Below are 21,482 nucleotides of genomic sequence, written 5' to 3' on the forward strand. Positions count from 1 at the left end.
AAAAACCCAAACGAACTTTCTGGCCAACCCCATAAAGACTGAGCAGTTTTGAATTGGCTTTTTAAAAAAATGCCTGGTTTGCAGAGCTGAACTTTGTTAAGGAAGAAGCAGAATTAAAGCTTTTAGGGTTGGGTGCTTGTATTGGGTTAAGGTGTTCCTAAACATGGACATGCAAATCAGCACACTCTTTGGGTGACACAATGGAATAAACAACACAGGGGTTGGTGCAGATGACTTCTGAGGTCCTTCCCCACTTGAAACTCAAGAACAACGCATGTTTACATGTGCCTGTCTTTTGCCGGGCACCACTGCATACGTCATCTCATTTGATTCTAGTCTGTGATCGTCCACAAGAAATGCAGCCCAGGGGACAGAGGCAGCTGTCTGCTCACCTTATCCATGCTGGCCTGGTTTAGTCTCATGATGGAGGCGTGAGCCAGGCGGTCGTAGACTGTCCTCAGGGCCTTTTTGGAGTAGAGCTCTTGGGGTTTGAACAATTCCTCCATAAACTTTCGATTGAACATTGTTGAGATGATGTCATTCAGAACTGTAGAGACAAGAGAAGATGCAGCTGAACAAGGTACTGGCGGAAGCTTTATTCAGGAAATGCTCCCTGTGTATGAATGGAATGGAGGAGCTGGGCCTATGTAGAGTGGGGATGTGGATGTGTTTGGTGAGATCTGCTCCCTGGGGAGAAACCACACAGGTGTCCCAGTAGAAAGCAGGGTCAGGAGTGCTTTATGAGACCATCTCAGGGCAAACATACATGTGACAATGTACAAATACGCTCTGCTTCAACGGTTACAAACCACTTTTACATACATTATCTCACTTGGTGATAGGGGATAAGTTTCTTCTTTCTTTAAAATAGATTCCTATTAGAATCTTTAAAAAAGATTCTTTTCGATTAGAGCTCTACCTTAAAATGATAAACAGCATCATGCTGTTTTGTTTGTTTAGCAAGTTTATAACATTTTTACTTAAAATTAAATTTTATAAAAATGGGACCTATAATGGTAACTGACTCTTTTTTGTTTTGCAAAACTGTTTACAAAAATAGACAAGTCTACCCACTGGTTAGAGATTAAAACTTTTCTAATGTTTCTATAAGATGTGTACTTCAGATAAACATTTTAGGATGCCTTAATTTCTATATATGATTTATAATATTGATATTATACTGTAGTGATATGTCTCATACTGTTGTTCAGATGGAAAATGTCCATACAGTGAGAATAAAAGGTCCTAAGGCATGTGCACACCAAAGTTTCTACAATTCTAGTTTTTCATTCACTCATTCATTTAGATATTTTGTGCTACTCAAATAACATTAGTTGAGGGCTAGGAAAACCCTTTGGTACAAGAAATAAGAACGGGTATGGTTGAACACAGATTATTCTTAATTAAGCCAGATATATTCCTGCCTAAAGGTGAGGGTATATGGATCCTGAGACTATACATTCATAGTAATTAAAATTTGAAAGAAAACTTGTTACTTAACATAATTATACAAAATCAATTATCAAACATGGGTGATTATTGCTGAAAGATACAGACGCCTCTTTCTCTTGCCACACAGAGGACACACCAGGTGACTGGCTGTGGCCTTGTATCTTAGAGAGTGAAGGCAAGGTCATGATTTCGGGCACCCTCTCAACCTGTAAGTAACTGATAGACGTACACTGAGGGCTCAGGCCAGCATTTTAAAGTATCTCAAAGGGCAGTTTTGGGGAGAAGCGGGGAGCTGAGGGCTAGTCGTACTTAAATCTTAAATGGAAGGGCTACAGAGAGAGGGGAGAGGGGGAAGGGAAACACCTCCCTCCCCACTCCCCACCCAAGACACAAAAGAACGAACCGACTCTGACTCCTTCCAGAAGTGTTGAACTCACACTTGACCTTTGGATTTTACTCTATACTCCATCCCATTAGTGAGGAAGAATCACATCCATTACCAACACAGGGCATCCCTCACACTGGACAGTTCCAACCCGGGGCAGCTTACCCTCGGTGTGCACTAACATTTCCCCACTGTCTCCCTAGAGACAGATGAACTCTTCTGGGTTTGCCTCAAGCACAGCCTTTTGCCTTTGACCTAACCAAGCAAGGACCTGCAATAAATTGGGCTTTCTGACATTTTTCTTACCACAGCCTATATAACATGTAGAATTTGCAAGGAAATAGCTACAAATGGAAAGACACGTATAAAGCCTCAGAAGAGAGAATCTGAAGAATTTTCCATAGGTGTATGTAGGCCAGGGAGGAGTGCCAAAGAGGAAGAATTCAAGTTAAAGAATCACACCAGCTCTGATTATGTTCACGCTTACAAAGAGCTCCCATTCCCCTAGGGGCTGAAATATGTCCCTAGGGTCTTTGAGCCTTTAGCAGAACCTAGGAAATTAGCTTAGACTCAAATAAATCAGCTCTAAAGGAAAGACAATCCCAAGGTGATTGTTAGCCACTCTGGCAAAGTAAAAAGCAAAATGAAGCCTTTCCCCCGGGGGGAAGTGAACAAGCTATGTATCACCATGGCTCCTTGCAAAAGAACTTCCAGAAAGTTCTCCTGCTGGAAAGAGAGCACAACAGGCCCTGTCCCTGTGGGCAGAGCACTGAACACAAATGTCCCCAAGAGGAAATGGCAGTTTTACTGTTGGGCCCTGGCACCCAGAGTGCCCACCTTTCACTTAATTCTTTGGGGGCACAAATTAACATGCTTATATCTCACAGTGTGCTTCACCTGGCACTTGGTTGACGTAGGCCTGCTGAGTACCAGACACTGAGATGAACAGCAGGGCACAAAGGGGAAGTAAACTTTGTCCTTGCCCAAGAGTAGCAGCCCACACCGTATTCAAGTTAAACCTGAGAAATAGTTTTAACCCGATCTGTCAGTTGGTGCCGGTGTTGGTTTCTGGCACTCTCACGAGCTCTGCATACTTTCATGAGGCAGGAATGTGCTAGCAGCCAGATTTCATCAGGAGACTAAAGCCAGGGAGTGGGGTGGTTTTTCACAGGTGCACTGGAAGGGTCAACAACTAAGTTCTTCACATAACAGGCTTCTAATACCGGGGTCAGATTATGAAGTCAGGCTCTGCTTATTATTTTTAGATGCTTAAGTTAAGATAAATTCCAGTGATTCAATTACTTACATGAAGAGTCTTCAAAATCCATGCTTCTCACCTGAAGTTCTGCCGTGCATCAAGAGGTGGGCCAAAAATTGCTCAAGAGAAGTGGTGAAAGATGGTTGTGAAATATCATAAAAGAGTATCAACCACTTCGATTGGGCTTTTCTTCGAGCCTGGCCTGATGAAATAATTCTCTTGATGAAAGCAACTGAGTTTTTATCAGCTACCTCTGCTGCAAATTTTATTGTTTATGGGAACATACAACTTGGAACCAAGGGTAAAACAGCGAAGCTACTACTTCTGGATGATTACCATGTTTTGAAGCCTTATTATGTTCCAAGTACTGGGCTTAGAACTTTCCATGCATTATCTCATTTAAACCCCAGGACAGCTCTGAATTATTATCCAATTCTGTCAAGGGGGAAAACTGAGCCTTAGAAAGACTGAAGTCCAAGATGACACAGCAGACGGTGGACTTGAAATTAGAATGGGGTTGTTTGATTTTAATGCTTGTGCTCTTAAATATTATATACATTATCTCCTCAGCATACTTGGTGTGGGGAGAGCACTTAAAATATCGAGGACGTTGGCTATGACGTGCATAAACTATACCCCAATGTCAAATGATGGAAGATATTCGTGACAGTTAAAGGTGAGAAAGGCTAAGGTTTTATTCTGAGGAATAGACAGCTTTTTCAGGTTTGCTGCTAGTTGTAGGTGAAGAGGAAACTGAAGATTTGGCATGATAAGGCCATAGTGCATGCGTGTCATGCCTTCTGCACGCAATCCCGGCGGCCATGCAGCCATAGGCTTCCATTTTTCTCGGTTGTTCAACAGATATCTCCGTGTGCTAAGCAGAACAGCTCTTAGGCTACACGATGCTATCACAGAATTGTTTTAAGGATGACTAAATAGGACAGCCTATCCAGAAATATAGCTACTGCTCCAGCTATCCTTGCAAAGCTTGGAACTGATGAAAAGGGACAAATACCTCAGGTGCAATATGGTCCTTTGGCCAATGTTTCCTTGGTTTTCATCTTCCACTCTGTATTTAGTTAAGTAAAAGATTCAAATGTATAACCGATGTCTCAGCTAAAGAGAAACTCACACCTATGCTTTTATTTGGAAATATTTAGAGTGGTCCCACTTTAAGCCCCGCTGATGAAGGACTGGGTGAACCTGTGGATGCAGACTGAATACATGCAGCCCCGAAATAGCATACCTCGTTTTCTGTCCACCTCTGTCCATTCATCTACATGAAGCATATAAAAAGAAAACACCAGTTCATGAAGCAAGAACGTTATTTTCAATGAGACTTTAAAAATACCAATTCCAATTACCTGGCTTATGAAACTTTAGTTTTCATGTTTGCATTAACGTTTAATGCAAATGCTCTGCCTTCCATTTGAAACTCTTAAAAGGATGATGGTTAAACAACAAGTTCCAAAAAAGCCCTAGGGGGGTTGTTATCTTACAGAGGGTGGCTTAGGAGGAGAGGAAGCTCAGGAGGACTAGCTACCCTGGGGTTTAGCTTGAAAGGCTCATGAAGTCATCCCCTCTAACACTCTGAAAATACACGTCATTCAATACAAGGCTTTTAAAAACACTAACTTCCACAAGGAAGAATGACCCCAAGAACAGGGAGAGAAAGGATTTTCTTTCTTCACAACCAGATTTTCTTATTACTGTAAGATTTTGCTTTCTAGAGTACAGACAGAACTGCTCAAATTAAAAAATCTTGAAATGTGAATTAATAGGGAAAAAAGTCTATTTGTTTCTGATTTACTTTTTATAGAGAGAAGCATGACTTCTATGTAAAAAGAGGGAAATAACGATGTACAGAAAGCTCCTGAGGACAAAGGTAGTCAGGGAGATGCCAAGAAGAGACCAAATAAGGAAAAATGTACTTGGCTAGAGAAACCTGTGAGAATCAAGACCCTTTATGGGTTGAGACCTGGCTCTACCACTTACTAGCTAGATAACTTCAAACAGCTTGTTTAACCTCAGTTTCTTCATCTGTGAAAGGGGGATGATAACTGCACCTACCTTGTAGGGTTGTTGTGGGGATGAAACAGACACATCAGGCACTTAGCTGGCTTCTCTCCTAATTCTGCTTTCTCTATTGCAGAACTTTGGACACCACCCATAAAGGATGGTGATTTTTGTTTTTCCTTAATTTTTTGGGAGAGATTACAATCTAGAGAAACCACCCACAGATAAACAGAGCTCCACACACATCCACATTTCAAAAACATTTTGTATTTTGGTGTAGTTTGGAAACATTTGCACTAGATTGTTTGAGAGGTGATTTCTGAGGTTATAAGCAAAGCATATATGTGCCTTCAGTACACAATACCAACAGCTTCGAAGAGATTGGCCTGAAAGCACAGCCAGTGCCATGTCCTAACTAACTGCAAAGGGTTCCCACTGCAATGTCAGACTCCGCTGGGAAAATTCATCATCTTTCTCCCACAAGAGTCACAGGGTTTAGGAGAGAAAACACTGGGGAAGCAGCACCAAGAGTCTGGCCTTCTTAAAGCAGATGCTGGCTTCTTTGGCATAATGTCCGCATCTTCTATCATTTCGTGGCATTTATTTTACAGGCGGTCTTGCCTGATAGGCTCGTGGGAATTCAGAGAGATAGAGCTGCAACCCTCCTGAAGGTGTGTTTGGGAACAGAGGGGCTGCCAGGGGCTCACCTACCCTAAGGGACAGTGATTACCTGCTGCTGACAAAACAGAGCTGGCTAACACATGCCCAGGGCTACCAGGCACTCCCGCAGGCAGTGACAATCAGCTCCAGCAGAGGTCTCTGTCGTGCTGTGTGCTCCTGGCCCACTTCCTCCTGAGGATCGGGGAAGGTAAAGGATGCCCTGTTTTTCTATTATTTCTCCAGACGACTTGTTTGTGACAATTCCACTTTACTTATATTTTGAGTGGGAGGTAGGCCCAAAGATATCCAGAGCTGCCTGTTAAACTGGAACTAGAAAAATAAAAACAGAACCTCACAGCATTCGGTTGCTCAGTACTACGCTGTGATCTGCGCATCTTGGGAAAATCACTTCATGGCCCCATGCCTCAGTTTCCCCTTGTCAGCTGAGGAACGTAGACAAAACGTAAGAGGGTCTTACTGATGAGTATCTTTAAGAGGGTGGGAGTGAGGCGAAGGCAGCTTTTATTATTCTCGCGATTGCTTAAACATGGGACCGCATTCAATATGCAACACTCAAAAGTTGCCCCACAGAGACAGCACTTCCTTTCTGTTGAATTCTAAACTAGAGGCTGCACTGTGGGGAAGAACTGCAAGATCTGCACTGGCCTTGTGGGAGCAGGATGGCCTCCAGGAGACCAATTAGTTGTATAAGGCAGTGAAAACATCTAGAAGAAATACGATTTCCATTCAAAGCTTCAATGAGGACTAGTTTACCGTGTCTGGTGTTTTATAGGCCTCTGTGCAGGGGCATTTGTCACAGAGGCCCCTGCTCCTGCAGCTACGCCAACTCTAAGTGGTGGAAGAGATGAGTGTTTCTCGATGTTTTGAATCCCGCACTCTCTGCCCTGCTTTCTCGCTCTGTCTTCTGCAGGTCCTCATCAACTAACTACTTTCTGTCATTTCTTTTACAAAATCAGTGGTTATACTGTATTTTTTTTTCAAACCTCTCTGTCTCCTCCCAATCTTCCAGTCCCCTCCCTACCCCACTCCCCCCTCAAAGATTCTGACACAGTCCCCTCGGGTATGGAAGTACAGGGCAGCAGTTAAGGATACGGGTGAAGAGTATGAGCTCTGGAGTCCGATGACCTGGGTTTAAATCCTTTACTCTTCCTCTTACCAGCTATGTAACCCTGGGCAAATTAGCCTACTTTCTCCATCTGTAAAATGGGGACAGGACTATTACCTATATGATAAGATAGTTGTGGGGATTAAGGTGTTCAGAGACGTCTATGGTACATGGTAAGTGCTTAATAAATGTTTTTTGGGGCTTCCCTGGTGGCGCAGTGGTTAAGAATCCGCCTGCCAATGCAGGGGACACCGGTTCGAGCCCTGGTCCGGGAAGATCCCACATGCCGCGGAGCAACTAAGCCTGTGTGCCACAACTACTGAGCCTGCGCTCTAGAGCCCGTGTGCCACAACTACTGAGCCCATGCACCTAGAGCCCGTGCTCTGCAACGAGAAGCCACCGCAATTAGAAGCCCGCGCACTGCAATGAAGAGTAGCCCCCGCTCGCCGCAACTAGAGAAAGCCCGCGTGCAGCAACGAAGCCCCAATGCAGTCAAAAAAATAAAATAAATAAATTAAAAAAAAATGTTTGTTGTTGTTGTATTAGGAAGACATATCCCCCAGGTTTAGAATCAGTTACTGGACAGACTGATCAAAAGCCCTACCTCCAGTGAATGTGCAGAAGGGCTGCATCAGGCTCCACCCAGCATCTCACATGGCATCTGACACTCAACCCAACTGTGGAAGGAATGAGTGGAAGGAATGAGTGAAGGTGAATTATGAAAGGTGGCTGAAACTCCCTGAAGCTGTATCTAGCAAACCCAGAAGGACTGCAGCTCCTGAACACAAAGGAAGCCAGTCCCCTAGTATTCACAGGGTCTTGCCCAGACTGCCTCCTGAAAGACTGCACCTGCTACTCATTGGGTTAAACGTGTTAAATACATGACCTCATTCGATCGTTACAAATTCATTGTAAAGTGCATATTATTATTCCCCTTTTATGGAGAAAGAAACAGGCTTATAGAGGTTACACTCCAAGGTCGCACAACTAGTTAAATGGCAAAATTGGAATTGGGACCCATATCTGTATGACTCCAGAGAGCATGCTCTTAATTGCTAATTTACACTGCCTTCCAAGATGTAGACTACCAGTCCAAGAACTACCTGTCAGCTCACTAGTGCCAATAGCCCAGATGAAATCACATAACATAGCGCCAAGGAAAACAGAACCCTTTTGAGGAAGAAATGGCAATGTCATACAAAACAGCAGTTCAACAAACATTTACCGAGCACTGATTTATTCTGTTGCAGGCATTATGCTAGGTGCTGGAATACAAAGATGAATAAGACAATCACATGGGGGAGACAGACGCATATACAGACCATTTCAGTATAATGTGGTCAGCGATAAGGTAGAGAGGGACACACTGGGGTGCTATGGGAGTATGCACAGGCCCTTTCCCATGCGGAGATGAGAGGGAGATGGTTCTTAAGCTGAATAATGCAGGATGCAAGGGGATAACTAGCATGGAAATGGGAGGTGTGGGGTAGAATGGGAATTACTAGCATGCAAACACGAATGAACATGCTTTAAATGGAGACCTACAAGCAGTTTGGTATTAAGATACACAGTAGGAGGCAGGCAGTGGTGAAAGGTGGGACTGCAGAGGTGGACAGAGGTCAGATCAGGAAGGGCCCTGAAATGTCCTGCCAAGGACTTGGCTTCCATCCAGAGAGCAGTGGAAAGCTGACAAAGGGTTTCAAGTAGCAGGAAGTGTGGACGGATTTGCAGTTTAGAAAGCTCACTGGCAGCAGCGTACAGAATGAATGGAGGAGGTATGCTATAGGGAGTTCTTTTATCTCTTTATGCATGGACTTGGACTCAGTTGCACAGATACAGTAGTGAATATCTGAATATATATGCTTAACATCTGAATTTGTATGTTTAACATCAATAGAGCATACAGAAACTGTTGGATAGAATGTTTTAACCAGCGGCTATGTCAGTTACCTTTGTACCAACTTTTCTTCCTCTACCTTGAAATATAATATCTCCTTCATAGTTAATCCAGGAAACTTGGTGAAAACAGTTGTTGGTTGGGAAGAGGGGGAAAAAGGGAGAGAAAAGGGGTGGCAGAGAGTTCTGGGTGGACATTCCTCTGGGGTTAGATGTGCTGTGCACGGGAGGCACATTTTGCACTTTAGAAGCTCTCATATCATTACTTCCACAATTGCATTCTCTCCAAACAATTGTGAAGGGAAAAGATTTACAACTTGTCTTCTATTTTCTTATTTATCTATGTTACTTCAGAACCTCACCTTTCGAGAAATAGCTTCTGAACTTAGCAAGACTGGCCTCCAGTTTATGAAGGAGGATACCACACAGAGGAATGGAGGCTCAGAAGCTTCCCTGGGGGGAAAGAAGATGCTCGGACTAGCAGAGTGTGTCGCCAGGTGGTGGGCCACTGGGACTCCCACATTTGGAAGGGACCGGTTGTCAAGAGAGATTGGGAAATCATCTCCAATTTAAGGGGATGAGTAAATGGCGGGGGGGGGGTCAGGTTCCCTAATAATATCCAACGGGGTTATTAAATCCCTCCGCGGTGAAACGATCTTTTGGGGACTTTGCTCATGAGAGCTCTGCCTGGATGGAGCTGTGGGTTGTGAAAGAGGTCCATGGCTACGAGAGAGCAGGGTGCAGGGGTGTTGGTCAGTCTGTAAAGAGGCCTGGCTGGGGAGCTCTAGCTGCGAGAGCGGGGGCGGGGGCTGGCTGTGCGGGCCTGGTCCCTCTCACCTTTTCGGGCCTTGTCTCCCGGGATGTTCTGGGCTCGCAGCCGCTGATCCAGGATGTAAAGCATCTCCCCACCCAGGTTCAAGAAGAGCAGCGGTAGCGTCCGCACCGACATGGTGTCGGAAGCGAACGCAGCTGGTACAGAGCCCGGAGGTTTGGTAGCCAGAGGCCTGGAGGCCCATCAGACGCATCCTCGAAGCCCGGTTGCTAGGCAACACGGCGGACGGCAAAGAAGAGCCAATCAACAGGCCGCTTGTTGGGAGGAGCCCGGGGGCGGACGCGTATTGGGCGGGGCGGCGAAGACCTACAGGGTGGATTGGTCCGAGCCGGAGGTGGGTGCGGCTTGGGCCTTAGGCCCGCAGCGCCTGTTTTGAGTTTCTTGAGCCCCGACGGATGGGTGAGAACCCGGCAGGGCTGGCGGCCCGGCTTCTTTCACGCGGTCACCCTCACCCCGCCGGCCCGCGTGCTCACGTGCCCACGTGCCCCTGAACCAGGGAAACCCAAGCAAAACTTTAGAGCAGACTCCGGGCAGACACACCTGGGTTTGAATCCCAGCTCTGCAGTTTCCTCGCTGTTTGACTTGGGGCAGGTGTTTCGAGCCTGGGCTTCCTCATAGGAAAATGGAGGGGACACCCACCTCCCAGGGTTGCAGAGAGGAGTTACTGCGATCACAAAATGCCACGAAAGCACTCAATAAAATGGTAACTGACTTTTAGGTGGGGGAAGGACCTATTTGCATTTCCTCCCTGAAAGCTACTTGGAGTGTAGCCCCTCCTGTTTCACACACCGGGAAGCAAACCAGGCCTGTTCACGTCTGTCCCGCTGTCGGAAGACGCGTGCTGGGGGCTCTCCGAAGCTACCCCCCACGCTGTAGAGCAGGCCTGGCATCCAATTCTCTGCTTTGAGGGCAGTGACCACATACTTCACCCCCATCTTGAGCTCCAGGATCACATTTTCATCACCTGTTGCACATTTTTACTTTGATGAGCAACCATTTCTGTAAATTTCAATACTTCTATGACCTACTCATCATCTTCCCCTCCAGCCAATCAGGCTTGAAACCTTAGCCTTGGTTTCCAACTCCCTCCCCCTGGTCCTCTTATGTCACCAATTCTGCTTTTTCCACCAAAATCTTTCTCAAATTTACCTCTTCATTTCTTTCTATCTGCATTACTGTTTCTCCATATTAATTGCTCTCTTTTCTTCTCCACGGGCCTGGCTGCTAGGCTAAATTTCAGAAGACACCACTTTTAGTATGACATCCCTTCAGTGGCTCTCTACTGCCTACTGGCCAGAGTGGACAGCCTTGAATGCCATACAAAGGCATTTCACCTGTGATCTGCCAAACAGTAGAGAGCCACTGAAGGGATGTCATACTAAAAGTGGTGTCTTCTGAAATTTAGCCTAGCAGCCAGGCCCGTGGAGAAGAAAAGAGAGCAATTAATATGGAGAAACCAGGGAAGCCCAAAGCCGAGTTTTAAAAAGAGTAGTCTAGGGACTTCCCTGGTGGCGCAGTGGTTAAGAATCCACCTGTCAATGCAGGAGACAAGGGTTCGAGCCCTGGTCTGGGAAGATCCCATATGCCACGGAGCAACTAAGCCCGTGCGCCACAACTACTGAGCCTGCGCTCTAGAGCCCACGTGCTGCAACTACTGAGCCTGCATGCCGCAACTACTGAAGCCCGTGTGCCTAGAGCCCGTGCTCCGCAACGAGAAGCCACTGCAATGAGAAGCCCGTGCACCGCAACGCAGAGTAGGCCCCACTCCCCACAACTAGAGAAAGCCTGCACGCACGCAGCAATGAAGACCCAATGCAGCCAAAAAATAAAATTAAAAAAAAAAAAAAAAGAGTAGTCTACACTCACAACCTGAATTTCCATAACATCCTCATTCCCCACCTCACTACCACTGGATTCAGCTCCCTCCACTCTACTGAAACTGCTTCACCATGAAGACTTTTTGGTCCTTAACTGACATCTCAGCATTGGATACTACACAGTAATTGAAAGCCTGCAGCCCAAGGCTTTGATTTGATCTTGCCTGGTCTGTGCACAAAAGGGAATATAACTAGGATGGAAATGTAACAAGCAGCTTAGCATCATCATCTTACACCTGGCCTTCATGCATTATGCTGTCTGCCTGGTTGCTAAAGCCTTTAGAGTTTGCTACAGTGTAATTACCAGAGCTTCTCAGACCACTTTTTGCCCTAGGCTGTGTGATAATGAACAGAACATGGGCTTTGGAGTCAAGACAGATGTGGGTTTGAATCCTTGCCTGCCCCTAACCAGCTGTGTGAATTTGGACAAATTACCTAACCTCTCTGAGCCTTAATTCTCTCACGGTAAAATGAGGATAATTATGCCAATATGGTGAGGGGGGCCAAATAGGTAAAGGCGGCTTTAAAGATGAAATGAGTTAATGTGCCTAACACAGCACTTGAAACAATGCCTTTCCCGAAGGGCCTGTTCCACGAATGTGCGAATGTGTTCCTTTTCTTGCCTTCTTTCCACTAGCCCCCTTACATGTCAGCACCTGGCCCTCCACACAATACCTCTTAAGTAGCTGTGAGTCCTGCCCCATGAAAGGCCTTCCCTCTTGTTCTTGAGGTGGTATTTGAGCAGCTCATCTTCAGTTCTGACCCTCTCATCTCATTTCTGATTCTGCAGGATCCCAGGTCCTCTGTTCCACCCTCATTTCACCTTCCCCTTAACCTCGGCTACTCCTCCTGACTCAGGCTATGCCCTCAGAGATCATTCTTCCCATCCAGACATGGTCCTTTCTTCTTTGTTTACATTCCCTCCCTGGGCAATTTCACTCACACCCATGGCTTGGGTCACTCTAAACGTAACTCCCAAACCTGTCTCCAGCTGCTCTTTGGACATCACTTTAACACACCTTCCTTCCTTTCCGGCTTTCCTCAATGGCAGGGGTACTGGTGTTCAGATTGAGAATCAGATAAAAGCTACAAGTCCTGTCCCTAAAATCGCACACGTACAAAAAAACATTGCTTAAGAATTCTGGCTTCCTTTCTTACTCAGAATGAAGTCTAAGGTCTTCCCCACAGTGATATGGACTGAATATTTGTCCTTCCCAAATTCAAATGTTGAAGCCCTAACCCTCAATGTGATGGTATTTGGGGGTCTTTAGGAGATCATGAGAATTAGGTCGCGAGGTTAGAGCCCTCATCATGGGATTAATGCCCTTATAAGAGGAAGAGATTCACTCTCTCTCCCCGTCTCTCCCTCCTTCCACATGTGAGGACATAGTCAGGAGGCAGCCATCTGCAAGCCAGGAAGAGATTCCTCATCAGAAACCAAACAGACCAGCACCTTGATCTTGGAATTCCTAGCCTCCAGAACTGTGGAAAAATAAATTTGTTGTACAAGCCACTTGGTTTATGGTATTTTATTTATTTGACTGCACTGTATCTTAGTTGTGGCACACTGGATCTTTTAGTTGTGGCATGCAGGCTCTTAGTTGTAGCATGCAGGATCTAGTTCCCTGACCAGGGATTGAACCCAGGTCCCCTGCATGGGGAGTGCAGAGTCTTAACCACTGGACCACCAGGGAAGTCCCAGTTTATGGTATTTAAAAACGGCAGCCTGAACAGACTAATACACCCCACAAGCTTCATATTACCTGGTTTCTGCTTGCTTCTCGGACCTCCTACTCTTCTCTTTGCTCACTCAGTTTTGGACACACTGTCTTCTTTGGGTTCTTCAAACATGCTAAGCATACTCAGGCTTCAAGGCCTTGGCACTTAACTTGGTGTAAGTGGGTGGGCTTTGTGGGGAAGGGCTTATCCATGACACCCCAGAATTTATAAGCAATGTTATGTACATGTGCAGTTTTAGGGACAGGACCTGTAGCTTTTACCATTCTCAATCTGAACACCAAAACCACTGCCCCCCAATCAATCAATCGCTCTGATCTCTCTCCCTCCCATCCACCTCCACACTGATGCTGCTTAACTATCAAACAGCCTTGTTACCATCATCACGCCTTTGGTTTTCAAACCATAACTGTCTCCCCTCTCCGTAGGGGACCGTGTACAGTCTCCTCAGCCAGCATAGGAAACCTCTCATATCCCAGCTTCAGCTTACCCGTCAAGTTGTATGTCCAGTTCTGCTGCTCTCTGAATGCAGCATGCACCTGTACACTTCTTTGCCTGCAATTGCACCTGCAATTCCTTCTGCCCGGGATGCCCTCGCTCCCATTTCTGCCCAGTGAACTTCCACTCATCCTATACGGCCCCATCTAGAAGGGAGTTCGTATGCTGGCCTCCTCACGCTTCCTCTGTGCTGCTGTGTGCTCAGTCTTGCCTCCACTGAATGGCCCCTGGAGGACAGGGGGTTGTTTCTGTGAGTGTGTGTGAGGTGCGTTATGAGAATGCATCCCGTGGCATGTGAGGGCAGGGACTCTGCCTCAGATATCCCCGGGACCCCAGAGTTCCATGATGGAATGAATTCTTCCTCGTCCTCAGGCCACTAAGAGCCCCACCTTGTCTACTGTTATTCTTTAAGGCAGCAAGACATAATTTTAACATTTATTGGTTTCCTTTGATTGCCTCTGGTCCAGTTTTGGAAGGCCTCTCTGGGTTCTTCTGGCGCTGTTTCTGGCTGCTGCAGCTGCAGCTTTTAAGGCCCTTTTTTGCTTCTTCAGCTTTTGAGCCTCTTGGAAAACCTGGGGATGAGAGAGGGCAGGAAAAAACTTTGTAATGCTATGCAAAACCTCAGACTTCGAGCATCTGGGGTGGGAAGTGACTCCCCCAGATGGTCACCCTAGCCTTTCTCTATGGGCTTCGTGCCCTGGGAGCCACCTCAAAGCCTCGGGGCCAGCTCCACGCCTTGCTCAGAAACAGACGACCCCTCCCTTATGCTCTCCCCACCACGGTCCTGGAGTGGGGCAACCAAAGCAGCAGTCCCGACTCGTACCCGAATGCACAGGGCCTTCTTGGTCACCCAGCGGCGGTGGGCTTTTCGGTAGTACAGAGGGGGAAAGGTGTACTCAATCCCCAGCTCCCTGCACGTCTTCTCAAAGACAGCATAGTTGGTCTTGCGGAGGTTTTTGAGCATCTTTTTCCTCTGGTCAATGCTCATCAGTAGATAGCGCTTGTGGGCTTTGTCCTGTACGAGAGTTGGTATTACTTTGAGTATTATGTAAATAAGTGCTGTGCCACTTCACAGTAGCAAAGGATGGTCATTTTACCCTGGCAATGAAACTTCCCCACAATCTTAGGCAAATATTAGTGCAACTCTGAGGTAGGCAGTGTTACTGTTATTCCCATTTTACAGATGGGAAAATAAAGGCTCATAGATGTTAACTGATTCATTAAAGGTTCTAGAACTGCTGGGTCGGGACCTTGTGTTAGACCCTGAATCCAGGTCTAGTGGTCTGACTCCACATCTCATGCTCTTACCCCTGTACCACCCACTCAGCCTCAGCACAGCTCAGCAAACTATCAGCTGGGGTGGAGAGGAGGGAAGGCTTAGGAAAACCCCTGCCCTCAGCCAGGCACTGCTCCCTCAGTGGGGCTGGCATTCCATACTCCAACTCGGATCTCCAAGGAACAGCTCAACTAGCTTCAGGGAACACTGAGGTGCTAGGTGTGGAGCTGGGCCAGTCTGTGTTCACAACTGTGTGTTTATTAAAAATACCAGCAATTGCCTAATTATAGCAGCTCTGTGTCCGACACTGTGCTGAGATCCAGCAGAATGGTTAGGAGTGTGGGCCCTGGAGCAAGATCACCAAGTTTCAAGTCCTAGCACATCATTTCCTAGTGGTGTGCCTGTGCCTGGAGGGATAACTTCATTATGCCAGCCTAGCTCATTCTTCTGTACAATGGGATACAAAGACAAGTATAAGGGTTAAATGAACTGATGCATGTGAAGTATTTAGCATGAGGCCTAAATACTTTATATGCGTCATGTTGGCTGCCATTACTTCATACAGTCCTTGCAATCCTGTCGGTGGGTACTATTATGATCCCCGTTTGACAGGAGAATTGAGGCTTGGACATGTAACTTCCCCAGGGCCACACAGCCAGTTAAGTGGCAGTGGCAGAGCTGGGATTTGAACTTGGGGCAATCTGACTCCATGCACGCATTCAACAACTATTTATTGAGCGCCCACTATGTGCCACACGCTGTGCCCTTGCTTTGAAGTTTGTGTTCTTGACCATTAGTGACACTCAGCACTGTCCTGTAAGGCTCCCATTTCACCCCTGGAGGTGGAAGGGAAGTGTGTTTCCCACCGCAGCTGAGGGGTGGGTGCTCTGCTGCTCTAGCCACCTGGCTTCTCAAGCTGTTTCTCTGGACCCAGAGCCCATCAGTGCTCAGGCTCCTCTCCCCCAGCTAGCCGTGAGTGAGGCCCAAGGGTTACCTTTCGATGTTTCTGCATGTGTGCTTCATAACTGTGGATCTTGACAGTCAAGGCAACAACTGAAACCACAAACCACAGAGGATGAGAGCCGGGCACACAGGAAGGAAGAGCCAGACCCTGGTTATGTTTTAAGACCTCAAGGAAGGGCTTCCCTGGTGGCACAGTGGTTGAGAATCTGCCTGCCAATGCAGGGGACACGGGTTCGAGCCCTGGTCCGGGAAGATCCCACATGCCGCGGACCAACTAAGCCCGAGCGCCACAACTACTGAGCCTGTGTGCCACAACTACTGAAGCCCCCGTGCCTAGAGCCCACGCTCTGCAAAAGAGGGAAGCCACCACAATGAGAAGCCCGTGCACCGCAACGAAGAGTAGCCCCCGCTCACCACAACCAGAGAAAAGCCCACGTGCAGCAACGAAGACCCAACGCAGCCAAGAATAAAATAAAATAAATTAAAAAAAAGAAGACCTCAAGGAATAACAATCACCAAAGCTCTTGTACACCTCTCTATCACTCCCAGAGCACTCTGAACTTCAAGATCTCAAAAGCCTTTGGATTATCTTTCCTTTAGAAAGCAAAGTATAAGGAAGGGAAGTTCCTTAATCTTATGAAGGTATCATCCCCAAACCCCAAATCCCAAATCAGCATTCTTAATGGTAAAACTTTAGAACATTCCTGTTAAATTCAGGAATTAGTCTGGGATGGCTGCTGTCACGGTTTATGATTCAATACTGCCCTGGAGGTCCTCACCAATGTAATAATTTAAGATCCCAAGACTGTCAAGGGTCTCCTCCTTGCCTCTTCCCTTCCAGCTGCCATCCTTATCTCTGTGTTTTCATTAATGAGTTTTCAGAATTATCAGCTCCCACTCATCTCCTAAAGCCCCAGAATATTCTTCCCTCAGCTATCCTCTTATTTAGCTCAAACCTATATTGCAAAGGCAAAAGCAGAAGGTGGCCCCAAGGAGAGGCTGTCACTACAGCAGGCCCTTGCCGTACACACACTGAGCTCTGGGAACACTGCAGAGAGTGCAGTGGGAACGCTGGCCCTGACCCCATGCCCTTTCACACCACCTCAGCTGCAGAGTGGAGACAGAGACAAGCTCTGGTTCCTGAGGAGCTTGGCCTGAGCTCATACAGAGGTAGGTACGAGGCAGGACCTGGGCGCTGACTACAGCATCACGGATAGAGTCCAGTTTTCACTGTCCTTGGTCCTTCCCGTCTCTCCCTTTACCAAGCCACATCTAATACCAGCGTATCTGCAGGTGAGGGGCCTGGATTAAGTACCAGCTAGCAGACTCCCCTGCACCCCGACCCCCCCAGGGCCCCCCGACCAACTTCGAGCCTCCAGGGAGCCGGTGTCCTTAGGGTTTTCCACAACCTTGTTCATCAGCTGCTCTTTCTTGACTTTTAGCTTCTCTTTCTGTTGAAGACAGAGACCGAGAATCTGTGAGGTCTGCCCCCTGTAAGAACTTGCCCTCATACCTCCAGGGCCAGGGCCACAGTCATAGCAACTAGGCCATAAGGCTCAGGGCATGACTTTACTCTGCTCATCAGGGTGTGGCCTCTGGCCAACCACATGGTTGTTCACATCTAGGTGAGCCCAAGGCCAATGCCACTGACAGAAGAATGTTGGATGAATGTCCCCAAACCGTGCTCACTCATTCAGGCATTAGATCTTTATCGAGTACCTACTGTTTGTCAGGTGCTAAGGGTACAATGGGAAACAAGACAGTCCTGGCCTTGGAGGTGCTCAGTCTGGGGGTATTGACAAGTGGATATAGAATGAGAGTGGGATAAGTGCTGTGACTTGAGAAGCATGGGCTGGGAGGTGTTACCAGGGTAGGAGAGAATCTCAGAGGAGAGGACTGAGAGAGGCCAAGCCTTGGCAAAGGCCACTCACCTGGTTGGCCATTTCCAAAGATAAGAGTTTTTTCACGACATCATCAACCCTGTGGAAAAACCACAGCAATGAGAGACAGGTGTCGGCAGGGGTGGTGGGTGGGAAGAAGGAAGGGGAGCAATGCTGTTTTCATTTTAGTTTGAAAACCAAGGATGAGTGAAAATTTCTTTTACAACATGAGTCTCTCTGGAAGCGGGGTGCCATTTCTCAGGGATTCAAAGTCAGCACGGATCTGATTTGCTGGGCTGTGAACACGGAATGATGTGATAACTACAGAAAATTGGGGCTGTCAGCTCAAGTGTTTCAGGCTTGTCACAGGGAGAGCAAAAAGAGGATTTCCATTTTAGCTGGAATATGGTTCAGTCTCTCTTGAGACACTTCAATTCTACAATCATTGTTTTTTTCTCATGTCACACTGCACAGTGGGAGGGACTGGAGGGACTGCCCAGCTCCCACTGCACAGGACAGGGGCTGAGCAGAGGATCCTGGTTTTGGTATCTTTCGGCCCTGGATTCAAACTCCAGCTCTGCCCCTTAGGAGCTGTATGACACTGGGCAGTCTGACAATCTACAAAATGGGGACACTATTTCTTCCCTCACAGGATCAAGAGATGAAAGATTTCTATAAACACCCGTGAGGCACGGTGCCTCCTTGGTATCTCATGGTAGAGGGTCTTTACCCAGAGCACAAAAACGGCAAGCAGGTGTGCTCCGTGTGCCCCTGCTGCCCACTCATCCTCACCATTCCTGGGCTTCTATAGTTCTCTGCCCTGTTCCATAGTCAAGCTGCAGATACATCAAGCATCTACCGCGAAGCCCCCTCCTTGCCAATCCTCCCAGGGCCCCCTGCCTCATCAAAGAGATTTCTTCCTGCTTACTTCTCAATTCCGGGGATGTCCTGGTAGTCCTTGAGCAGCATAGAAGGGGGTGGGTCATCTTCATGGCTGGGCTGGACTGTCCAGTGGAGGAATAGAAAACACCCAGAGTCAACTCTCACTGCCCATCCTCCCAGACTTGGCTCTTCTCACCAACTTTGTCAGAGACATCCACGGTCTCAAGCAAGGCACTGGGTAACCCCGGGCTCAGTTTCTCCTCTGCAAATCCTGTGGGCCTCTGCCTTGATATTTCATGCTGGGAGTAGGTGGCCTTTCCCAAGACCCTGTACTGTGCCTGCACTTCTCACACACCTGTCTGGCTCTACAGTTATCAGACGTCCCGCTAGGATGGGTGCTCCTGTGGACGGACTGAGGTCGACTCCCTTTGAATCCCCCACGTCTGGTCTGTGGCCCAGCACAGCATAGACGCCCAACTAATGCTCGCTGGCTAACTGCATGAATGAAATAAGGGGCTTGAGAAGGGACCCTGAACTTTAAGATGCCTGAATTGTAGACACCAAATAGAGATCAAAGGAAACCCTCAGGCTTGGAGTGTGCTTGTAGATGAGGGAGAAGCATGGGAGAGGGAAATTTGTCTTCTCCAGTCAGCCCCTGCTCTGCCGCTATGCAAACAGTACTAACTAAATAACACTAAGATTTAGTAAGAGATCTGAACAACTATGCAGACTGCCTGGGAGTGGGAAACCGGGCCCTCCCCCTCGGAAGGGCGGACACGAAGCGCTATATCCCACCCTCCACCTCCCCTCCTCTTGCCCTTCATGCAGGCTCCAGGCCCACGGCTTTGTCATAAGGTGGGCGTGGGCTTCTTCGCAGGACCTCCGGCCCCCCCCGTCCCCCGCACCCCCGTCCCCCCCAGTGGCTCCACGTAGACACCTCTGTCCCCTTGGCCACCCCAAACTTTCCAGGCAATCTAATCTCTCTTCCGCCCCAAATCCCACCCAAGAGCTCCTACCTGGTTTCTGGGTGGCATATCCGCGGGCGGCCCGGAGGATGAAACCTACACAAAAAAGGGTGGGGGCTGAGGACATTCTCCTTCAACAGTCCAGCCTCGATTCTCGTCTACGGCCCTTGCGTTACCCTTCTTCCAAGGTCTTGGTCTCTCTGCGAGGACCACAGTCCCATTTCTTCCGCACCCCGAATACCCCATGTGTCTCCCACCGCGCCTTACTTGTCCCCCACCCACCACTCTTTCTCCTGCCGCTACACTCCGCCCCCCCTCCCCCCTAACCTCTTCCCGGGTACCCTCTATCTCCGCCGAACCCCATTTCCCTACTTTCGCTGTCCGGCTTCTCAGCTCCTTACCTCCAGGACGTGAGGGAAGGTCCCGCTGGACGGAGAGAAGCTTGGCGCACCCTCCGCCCGGCAGCCCGAGGACTGGGGCCTGGGTCACTGCCTGGGTCCGAATCGAACTCAGCGCCCTCCACGCCGCCCTCAGCATGGTAGCTTCTCACCCCCGAGGGGCCCGCCCCACGGCCGCCGTCGCCTTCGCGGTACGGACTTCGTTTAGGGCGCCGCCATATTGGCTCAGGCTCGACCAATCGAGTGCAGTTGCGAGACCGGATGAGCAGATGAGGACCGAGATGATGGATTGGCAGGCCGGACTCCGTGATGACGCGAAGTTGGGTCGAGGGGAGAGGTCTGGTTAGCTGTAGCGCGAGATTGAGGGAGCTTGGTCGTCGCCTGACATCGTTAGTGGCGTGCGGTGCTGTATAAACTCTTAAGATGCCACGTTTTCTTGAGCATGCCTCCCGCCCTTAATCCTACTCCATGTTCCTGACTTTGGGCCCCGATTATCTTGGGGGCTTCCCTGGGGCCTGTCGTGTCTTCTTCCCCCAACCTAGCATTTCCACCCCCTCTCCCTCCAGAGTGCAGGATGGACCCCTGTAAGAACTACTAGGTTTCAGCCTCTTCTCTGGCAGTGTTGCAGCGTGGTGATTAAGGTCGCTGATTTTGGACAGCCCTGGGCTGGAAGCCTAGCTCAGCCGTTTACTGGCTGTGTGATTCTGTGTGCAAGTCGCTCGACCTTTCTGGGCCACAGTGTGCTTACTCAACCATGAAATGGGAGTGGTAATAACCGTGTCTTATCTTTTAGGTTGTTAGAGGATTAACGGAGGCAGTTGTGTGCAAAGCACCCGGAATATAGTTAAGTATTCAAGAAATACTAGCTTTGATATTTGTGAAATGAGGGGTGTAAGGACAAATGCCAATTAGAAGTAGGAAAAATAAATCTTAATTGTCTCTGGTGCAAAAAAGGGAAAGACTCTTCTGCCCCTTGCTTTTCTTAGAGCATTTACTTTAGAATACCTGTAACTGTGAGTTCTTTCTCTGCCCTTTTGAGATCTATGTAAATCTTTTTAAAAGCTAAATAAGCCTCTTGCCAGTTTTACAACCCAGGAATGTGTTTTTCAAGGACCTGGGAGCCGGCTCTTTGAAATATAATCATTAAGAAAGATAGAGCCCCTGTCTCCCAGTTTCTGCTGGAGGGTAGGAGCCTAACTTCAGCAGGTGCCCAGCTCCAAGTTGCAAACCTCCCTCCGCTCATAAAGATATGAGAAATTTATTTTTCCTTTGGTTAATGGCAATTAGCAAACCCAGGTGGCTACCCTATTTCCCAGCTGAATTTAGGATGACCCCTGTGTGACAAGTAGTGCTGTCAAGTCCTCTTGCTTGAGGACTAGTG

General features: G+C 47.9%; 2 protein-coding genes across 4 annotated transcripts in view; both read right to left on the reverse strand.

Moving 5' to 3' along the window:
* Positions 1-10,590, reverse strand: part of OSCP1 (organic solute carrier partner 1) — a 28,025-nt gene extending 17,435 nt beyond the window's left edge. Inside the window, exons 1-3 of one of the 3 annotated variants that reach the window (XM_079927414.1) lie at positions 9,631-9,743; positions 7,502-7,574; positions 393-547 (exon numbers count right to left, since the gene is read on the reverse strand). In XM_079927414.1, coding sequence (XP_079783540.1) covers positions 393-547; positions 7,502-7,529 — 183 coding nt within the window. In that variant the 5' untranslated portion in view covers positions 7,530-7,574; positions 9,631-9,743. Of the gene's footprint in view, positions 1-392; positions 548-7,501; positions 7,575-9,630 lie in introns of all 3 variants that reach the window. The other 2 variants (XM_079927413.1, XM_079927412.1) reach the window with 2 other exon arrangements.
* Positions 10,591-14,160: 3,570 nt separating this feature from the next.
* MRPS15 (mitochondrial ribosomal protein S15) lies at positions 14,161-20,329 on the reverse strand. The gene is given in 9 exon segments (XM_079931378.1): positions 14,161-14,243; positions 14,246-14,309; positions 14,561-14,752; positions 16,008-16,066; positions 17,343-17,427; positions 17,908-17,956; positions 18,785-18,860; positions 19,755-19,799; positions 20,105-20,329. Coding segments are annotated over 9 exon segments (777 nt in total). The 5' UTR covers positions 20,241-20,329; the 3' UTR covers positions 14,161-14,172.
* Positions 20,330-21,482: the final 1,153 nt, after the last annotated feature.

This window comes from Stenella coeruleoalba, assembly GCF_951394435.1.
Source record: "Stenella coeruleoalba genome assembly, chromosome: 1".
Taxonomy (NCBI): Eukaryota; Metazoa; Chordata; class Mammalia; order Artiodactyla; family Delphinidae; genus Stenella; species Stenella coeruleoalba.